The 9,443-nt window shown below is 51.0% G+C and overlaps 1 protein-coding gene across 1 annotated transcript; it reads left to right on the top strand.

Moving 5' to 3' along the window:
• Positions 1-1,471: 1,471 nt before the first annotated feature.
• Positions 1,472-8,787, top strand: LOC311244313 (uncharacterized protein; the record flags this gene model as incomplete). The annotated part of the gene is made up of 3 exons (XM_084333766.1): positions 1,472-1,483; positions 4,031-4,342; positions 7,981-8,787. The coding sequence occupies 3 exons, from the start codon at positions 1,472-1,474 to the stop codon at positions 8,785-8,787; spliced, it is 1,131 nt and encodes a 376-aa protein (XP_084189892.1).
• Between the last annotated feature and the right edge of the window lie 656 nt (positions 8,788-9,443).

Genomic DNA, 9,443 nt, shown 5'->3' with positions numbered 1-9,443 from the left:
TTAAGATGGCTAAAAATGACATGCAAGCACAGAAACAGAAAACAAAAAAACAAAACAAAATACTTCACAGTGTTAAATACAATTTATATACTTTTTAAAAGTGAATCTACTGTAAATGCAGCAGATGTTTTGAGGCAGGTTATTCCAAAGAGCTAATGCTCTAAAAATAAGAGATCTCCTTAAAGCGTTGGTTTTAGGACCTGGCCATTCAAGCTGCCCACTACTGGAACCTCTAGTGTAATGCTCATGCACAGTATTACTAAAAACAATCTGACTATGTATAAAAACAGGAGTTTTACTGCTCATGACCAATTTGAACAGCACCAAGTATATTAAAAAGACAATCTATTTTCAACGTTAAGCCAAGAGAGGCGGGCATGCATACGGCTCACATTAGACCTTATAGTGAGCAGCCCAGTACCAACCGTGCTGCCCTGTTCTGGACCACCTGGAGCTTCCTGAGGTCACCACTGGCAGCAGACGACCACATCGCAGAACAATTAGTCAAGATGACATAAAACTAAACTTTGCACTATCTGACATAAAAGGGGACGGGCAACAAAAGAAGCACATTTCCTGGAAATACCAATTGCTCTTCCCATTTTCAAAACAATAATAATTAATATGCTGAGACCAAGACAGAATGCAATCCAGCATCACTCCAAAGAGTTTAGTACTTTCGACTTGTTCACTAGATGTCACACTAAAGCACCAGCATGTCATTGATCCAATCAGGTGCATTCCACATGGGGAAATGGGAAGTAGGGAGGGGATACTGTACATGCATGTAAACAGCAACATTCATTTTGGACCCGCAACATTTTTTTAAATGAGAAATTCATTCATCAATAATCTTTTGGGGGGAAAGGCAATCGTTTTATTCTGTACCTTCCCAAAAGCTCTGTGGATGTTTCGGTCTTTTAATGATTACTCTACATACAAATTTTGTCTATATATATAGCACCTTTAAGTCTTGGTCAACTAAGACCAAACCAACCATTTAATGGATGGATCGACTAAGAAGCTCTTAGTGTAAAGTGTATCTATTTTCTTTGTCATATTATCTGGTTGCTGAGGAAATTCCTTGCAACTTATTAGCGACCGACACGTTAATGATCTGTAACATTTTAATCAAAATGAATCTACACGTACGTATACGCGGCCTAGTTAATTTATAAACGTTACACTGACTGTACATGTAAGGTTTTAATAATGTCCAATTCTTGCCGGTTGAATCAGCGCCGTCACGTTCGTATTATATCCCCATTAAGTCGACGCACTGTGATCAAAACGTTAAACGATGAATGATGAATGACTCTGAATCAGAGCCCGGCGTGGGACTGAATCATTCATAAACGCGTCCCTGCGAGAGACATGTGTGACGACGCAAATGAACCGGGACAATGGTTAGACGTCAGTTATCGTGTTCTGAATCTGACAGAAGTGAATGAGAGGAAGCGTGTTGGGGATTATGACGGGTCTGGTGGGCTAGTGGTCTGGTGGTCTGGTGGTCTGGTGGTTTGGTGGTCTGGTGGTCTGGTGGTCTGGTGGTCTAGTGGTCTAGTGGTCTGGTGGTCTGGTGGTCTAGTGGTCTGGTGGTCTGGTGGTCTAGTGGTCTGGTGGTTTGGTGGTCTGGTGGTCTGGTGGTCTAGTGGTCTGGTGGTTTGGTGGTCTGGTGGTCTGGTGGTCTAGTGGTCTAGTGGTCTGGTGGTCTGGTGGTCTGGTGGTCTGGTGGTTTGGTGGTCTGGTGGTCTGGTGGTCTGGTGGTCTAGTGGTCTAGTGGTCTGGTGGTCTGGTGGTCTAGTGGTCTGGTGGTCTGGTGGTCTAGTGGTCTGGTGGTCTGGTGGTCTGGTGGTCTGGTGGTCTAGTGGGCTGGTGGTCTGGTGGTCTGGTGGTCTGGTGGTCTGGTGGTCTGGTGGTCTGGTGGTCTAGTGGGCTGGTGGTCTGGTGGGCTAGTGGTCTGGTGGTCTGGTGGTCTGGTGGTCTGGTGGTCTAGTGGTCTAGTGGTCTGGTGGTCTGGTGGTCTGGTGGTCTAGTGGTCTAGTGGTCTGGTGGTCTGGTGGTCTAGTGGTCTAGTGGTCTGGTGGTCTGGTGGTCTGGTGGTCTAGTGGTCTGGTGGTCTGGTGGTCTAGTGGTCTGGTGGTCTGGTGGGCTAGTGGTCTGGTGGTCTGGTGGTCTGGTGGTCTGGTGGGCTAGTGGTCTGGTGGTCTGGTGGTCTAGTGGTCTGGTGGTCTGGTGGTCTGGTGTTCTGGTGGTCTGGTGGTCTAGTGGTCTAGTGGTCTGGTGGGCTGGTGGTCTGGTGGTCTGGTGGTCTGGTGGGTTGGTGGTCTGGTGGTCTGGTGGTCTAGTGGTCTAGTGGTCTGGTGGTCTGGTGGTCTAGTGGTCTGGTGGTCTAGTGGTCTAGTGGTCTGGTGGTCTGGTGGTCTGGTGGTCTAGTGGTCTGGTGGTCTGGTGGTCTAGTGGTCTGGTGGTCTAGTGGTCTAGTGGTCTGGTGGTCTAGTGGTCTGGTGGTCTGGTGGGCTAGTGGTCTGGTGGTCTGGTGGTCTGGTGGTCTAGTGGTCTGGTGGTCTGGTGGTCTGGTGGTCTGGTGGTCTAGTGGGCTGGTGGTCTGGTGGGCTAGTGGTCTGGTGGTCTAGTGGTCTGGTGGTCTGGTGGTCTAGTGGTCTGGTGGTCTGGTGGTCTGGTGGGCTAGTGGTCTGGTGGTCTAGTGGTCTAGTGGTCTAGTGGGCTGGTGGTCTAGTGGGCTGGTGGTCTGGTGGTCTGGTGGTCTGGTGGTCTAGTGGTCTGGTGGTCTAGTAGTGGTCTGGTGGGCTGGTGGTCTGGTGGTCTAGTGGTCTAGTGGTCTGGTGGTCTAGTGGTCTGGTGGTCTGGTGGTCTAGTGGTCTAGTGGTCTAGTGGTCTGGTGGTCTGGTGGGCCATTTGGAAGTCTACTCTATTTGTTCCTCTGTATGATGCTTTGTGTGGAGACAGAAACAGTACAGTAACACAAGACGTCCGTTGATAATGAAACACTTTTTATAATGGTTATTTGTATAATGGTTCAAGTGTAAATTGTTAAAGGACAGGTTCCCCTTTTATTTATTTTTTTTATCCACTTTTTCTCCCATTTTCTATATTTTCTCCCATCCCCAATTTCGTATCATCCAATTCAACCCTCCCCTGTCACGGACGCTGTTTCTTGCCTCCCACAAGCCGGCTGCAATGTGGACTAAGTCATACATAGCACAAGTCCCCTCCGGTACTTGAGGTAACAGCAGTCGCATCTTTTCACCTGTGCAGCTCGATCTCTCAGTGGCGAGGAGTAACGCGTGGGAGGCTCACGCTGCCCCCGACACTTCCTGATTCTACTGCGCAGGTGCACCAACCGACCTGTAGGAGTCGCTGTCCACAACGCCCGATCCCCACCCATCAGTTTCCCACCCCCTAATACGGCCAATGTGTATTAGTACGGACGACCAGCTAAACTGAAAGCAAATGTGGAGCGCTGGGCTCGAACTGACGAGCCCAGCGTCTCCAGCATTTCGTGGCGAGCGCCTTGCCCACTACGCCACGTAGCCGCCCTTCCCCTTTTATTTTTTATTAAAAAAAAAATTAAACCCAGGCCCCCCCCTCTCCCCCTCCCTCCCCCCCCCTCTCCCCCTCCCCCCCCCCCTCTCCCCCTCCCTCCCCCCCCCCCTCTCCCCCTCCCTCCCCCCCCCCTCTCCCCCTCCCTCCCCCCCCCTCTCCCCCTCCCTCCCCCCCCCCTCTCCCCCTCCCTCCCCCCCCCTCTCCCCCTCCCTCCCCCCCCCTCTCCCCCTCCCTCCCCCCCCCCTCTCCCCCTCCCTCCCCCCCCCTCTCCCCCTCCCTCCCCCCCCCCTCTCCCCCTCCCTCCCCCCCCCTCTCCCCCTCCCTCTCCCCCTCCCTCCCCCTCCCTCTCCCCCTACCCTCCCCCCCCTCTCCCCCTCCCTCCCCCCCCCCTCCCCCCCCCCTCTCCCCCTCCCTCCCCCCCCCCCTCTCCCCCCCCCCCCTCTCCCCCTCCCTCCCCCCCCAGCTCACCAGGAACAACACGGTGACGTCGGCGGAGGCGGAGGCGCTGACGGCGGACGACCTCTCGGAGGACGACCTGGACCTGGACAACGCGGAGGTGGACGAGTACTTCTTCCTGCAGCCGTTGACCACCAGGCGGCGCCGCGCCCTCCTGCGGGCCTCGGGCGTCCGGCGCATCGACGTGGAGGAGAAGCACGAGCTGCGCGCCCTCCGCGTGTCCCGCGAGGAGTGCGGCTGCCACTGCCGCGGGGCGTGCGACCCCGAGACCTGCGCTTGCGGCCTGGCTGGCATCAAGTGCCAGGTAAATGGATCCGTGGTGAGGACCGCCTGTACTACCTACTACTACCACACGGTGCATTCACCTGTACTACCTACCTGCACACAGTGCATTCATCTGTACTACCTACTACTACCACACGGTGCATTCACCTGTACTACCTACCTGCATACTTTCACCTGTACTACCTTCCTGCATACTTTCACCTGTACTACCTTCCTGCATACTTTCATCTGTACTACCTACCTGCATACTTTCACCTGTACTACCTACCTGCATACTTTCACCTGTACTACCTTCCTGCATACTTTCACCTGTACTACCTTCCTGCATACTTTCACCTGTACTACCTTCCTGCATACTTTCATCTGTACTACCTACCTGCATACTTTCATCTGTACTACCTACCTGCATACTTTCATCTGTACTACCTACCTGCATACTTTCACCTGTACTACCTTCCTGCATACTTTCACCTGTACTACCTTCCTGCATACTTTCACCTGTACTACCTTCCTGCATACTTTCATCTGTACTACCTACCTGCATACTTTCACCTGTACTACCTACCTGCATACTTTCACCTGTACTACCTTCCTGCATACTTTCACCTGTACTACCTTCCTGCATACTTTCACCTGTACTACCTTCCTGCATACTTTCACCTGTACTACCTTCCTGCATACTTTCACCTGTACTACCTTCCTGCATACTTTCACCTGTACTACCTACCTGCATACTTTCACCTGTACTACCTACCTGCATACTTTCATCTGTACTACCTTCCTGCATACTTTCACCTGTACTACCTACCTGCATACTTTCACCTGTACTACCTACCTGCATACTTTCATCTGTACTACCTACCTGCATACTTTCATCTGTACTACCTTCCTGCATACTTTCACCTGTACTACCTACCTGCATACTTTCACCTGTACTACCTTCCTGCATACTTTCACCTGTACTACCTACCTGCATACTTTCACCTGTACTACCTTCCTGCATACTTTCACCTGTACTACCTACCTGCATACTTTCACCTGTACTACCTACCTGCATACTTTCATCTGTACTACCTACCTGCATACTTTCATCTGTACTACCTACCTGCACACAGTGCATACTTTCACCTGTACTACCTACCTGCATACTTTCATCTGTACTACCTACCTGCACACAGTGCATTCATCTGTACTACCTTCCTGCATACTTTCATCTGTACTACCTACCTGCATACTTTCACCTGTACTACCTACCTGCACACAGTGCATACTTTCACTTGTACTACCTACCTGCACACAGTGCATACTTTCATCTGTACTACCTTCCTGCATACTTTCACCTGTACTACCTACCTGCATACTTTCACCTGTACTACCTACCTGCATACTTTCATCTGTACTACCTACCTGCATACTTTCATCTGTACTACCTACCTGCACACAGTGCATACTTTCACCTGTACTACCTACCTGCATACTTTCATCTGTACTACCTACCTGCACACAGTGCATACTTTCACCTGTACTACCTACCTGCATACTTTCACCTGTACTACCTACCTGCATACTTTCATCTGTACTACCTACCTGCATACTTTCATCTGTACTACCTACCTGCACACAGTGCATACTTTCACCTGTACTACCTACCTGCATACTTTCATCTGTACTACCTACCTGCACACAGTGCATTCATCTGTACTACCTTCCTGCATACTTTCATCTGTACTACCTACCTGCATACTTTCATCTGTACTACCTACCTGCACACAGTGCATACTTTCACCTGTACTACCTACCTGCATACTTTCATCTGTACTACCTACCTGCACACAGTGCATTCATCTGTACTACCTTCCTGCATACTTTCATCTGTACTACCTACCTGCATACTTTCACCTGTACTACCTACCTGCACACAGTGCATACTTTCACTTGTACTACCTACCTGCACACAGTGCATACTTTCATCTGTACTACCTACCTGCATACTTTCATCTGTACTACCTACCTGCACAGTACATACTTTCAGCCGTCAGTCGACTCCTTCAGACATTGAGCACCCCCCCCCCCCAGCCCAAATGGAATGATAAAAAAATATATATATATTATATTATTATTATTATTTTTTATTTTTTGTCGCAAAATTTGGCCAATCATAGTCGACCGTCCAAATCCTTAGTCGGGGACAGCCCTAGAACCTACTAAGTGTTGTGAAAAGCGTCACGTTGTTAATCAAATCTGTACAGTATGTATAACAGTAGCAGTGGTGCTGCGTGAGCTGCCCGCTCTTTTACCATCTACTATGTATCCTATATATATATATATATACTATAATATCCAGGCCCGCGATGCTGGAGATCCTAGATAACGTGGAGCAGAACCAGCTGTGTCTCTGGTGGCTGAGTGGACTGAATGGCCCGGGGCGTCGCAGTGTAGCTCAGGCTCCCTTGAAGAATTGTGGTCAAAACAAAGTGGTTGTGCAACACATTGGTCATTATTTCACCATGAAAAACATCTTCTTCTTATTACAGATCCCCATTAGTCGTCACCACCGCAGCAACAACTAGTCTCCCTGGGGTCCACACGCAACAAAACAGTACATAGATGTACACATACATCTTGGTCTATTATGTCATTTGCCAAGTAATTGGTCAAGTATATTATTATATATTTAGGGCTGTCCCCGACTAAGGATTTGGATGGTCGACTATGATTGGCCAAAATTTGCTGTTAGTCGACTATTGGTCGACATAAAAATATAAAAATATAAAAAGAAAAGTATAATATTTGAATTTTTTATTTATTTTTGTATCATTCCATTTGGGCTGTGGGGGGTGCTTAATGTCTGAAGGAGTCGACTGAAGGCTTCTTGTCCTCTGCAAAAGCATGCAATTGGTCCACTGATGGATACATCTTGATATCTTTGTCTAGTCTAGTGTGTTCATTAGACGGGTGAAATCCTCTTTCAGTTCCTCTGTGCCTGTTTTCGTAGGCAGTTAGCCTCTGGTATGCGTGCCATTAGCGTTAGCCACGCTTCTAGGTCTCTTTTCTTTTGGAAAGAAAGATAAAAAAAATTAAAAAAAATATTATATATATATATATTTTTTTATATATATTCGACTAAGAGGTTGGCCAGTCGACTACGGCTCATTTCGACCGATTAGTTGACTAATCGACTAATAGGGGTGTCTTGTAAGCCCATATGGGCTGGGCATACACCTGTATGTAAGACACGAAAATAAAAAAAACATCAAATCAAATCAAATCACATACATACCATAACATTATAGTAGCATACATTTAAAAATTATATATATATATATTATATATATATTCCAATATTCCTATATTCCATCTGGCAGCAGCTCTGCACAGTGAGAGGCCAGGCGGCTCGTCCGTAAACAGATATGTTTTTACACCCCGATCAAAGAGTAAACAAACATGGGTGTGTTTTCATGTTGATCTAAAACGTTCGGGTCACACAGGGATCCTCCACCTCGTCACGAGGTCACCTGCGGGTCGGTGAGGTGAGGGAGGGAGCCTGTCGATGGACCAGACGAGAGGCACTATGTTATTAATGGAATCCGGTCCGTCTGTGTCTCCGTGTGTGTGTGTGTGTGTGTGTGTGTGTCTGTGTCTCCGTATGTGTGTGTGTGTGTGTGTCCACAGGTCGACCGCATGTCCTTCCCCTGCGGCTGCACCAAGGAGGGCTGCGGCAACGCCTCGGGCCGGCTGGAGTTCAACCCCGTCCGCGTGCGCACCCACTTCCTGCACACCGTCATGAAGCTGGAGCTGGAGAGGAGCCGCGAGCAGCAGCAGGAGGAGGAGGAGGGGGGGGCGCAGCCTCAGCAGCAGCAGCAGCTCGTAACCAATGGCAACGGTTACCATGGAGACATCCTCCCGGTCCAGCAGCAGCAGCAGCAGCAGCAGCAGCCGAACCTGCAGTTCCCACTGATGAGTGCCGTTCCGCACTCCTCTCCCAGCACCATCATGCACCTCCAGAACGCCGGCGAAGCGGACCTGCGTGTGGACGACGGCGAGGAGGAAGAGGAGGACGAGGAGGAGGAAGACGAAGAGGAGGACGAGGAGGAAGAGGACGAGGAGGGTGACGAGGACGTGTACGAGGACGACGACGACGAGGACGGCAGCAGTTTGTGCAGCGGCCTCTCGGACTGCAGCACCCACAGCCTGGAGACCAGTGACACCGAGGAGGAGGAGGAGGAGGAGGATGAGGAGGACGAGGAGGACGAGGAGGGAGAGAATAGCGAGGAAGAGGAGGAAGGAGACTGGGAGTGTCCGGTGGACGGAGTGAGTCCGCTGCCGTTGTCACGCAGCGCGGAGGTCGTCCCCCTCCCCTCCGCTCTGGCCGTGTCCCACGGTGACCTCGGTCCCCCCCCCCCCCGCCACCTCCCCCACGATGAGCCCCTCGAAGGGTCGTTACCGAGTGGACACCTCGAACGGAACCCTCCCCGGTGACAAAACACACGTGGACCGCCCGCACACGACGACGGCGGCGGCGCCCACGCTAGACTCTAAAGCGGCCGGCGAGCCGCCGTACACGCAACCCCGCGGTGGCCGGGCGGCGCAGCGAAGCGGCGGACGCCTTTTTCCAAACGCCGCGGAGTCACCCGTCGCGCTGCTTCCCGTCGATCCGCCTTCGGTCGCCCCCCATGATGGTGACGACGGCGCACCCCCCGGCGCCGAACAGCGGCTCCTCCGGACAGAACCCCGGGACGATCTGAACAATAACCCGACGACACGGACTGAAGCTTGGGTCGGCGCCGGCGGGCGTTTAGGGGAAGACGTGACGCGGCGGCCAGCGGCAGGGGAACCAGGGAGGCGACTATAGCGGAGCAGCAGGGAGGGTCCTCCTCACAACAGACTGCGGTGGAACCCACGCTGCCCGGCCAGGAAGGGGAGCCGCCATACTTGTGATAAATAGGCCTAGCGGTTTGAATAGCATTTGGAATACACGACGTTTTCAACGATATAGTGCCCTTTGACCACCACCGGTGTTTGAGCAGTTTCTGAAAAAGTGCACTTTAGGATTCAAAGAATCACATTTTTTTTGTTTCAGCGAAATGTGACCCGATGTGAAATCTGAATGTCCCCCAAGCTGTTCTACAAAAGTA

Source organism: Notolepis coatsorum (assembly GCF_963971535.1).
Source record: "Notolepis coatsorum genome assembly, chromosome: 1".
Classification (NCBI taxonomy): Eukaryota; Metazoa; Chordata; class Actinopteri; order Aulopiformes; family Paralepididae; genus Notolepis; species Notolepis coatsorum.
Note: the sequence above shows the minus strand (reverse complement) of the source record. Positions and strands in the feature narration are given on the sequence as shown.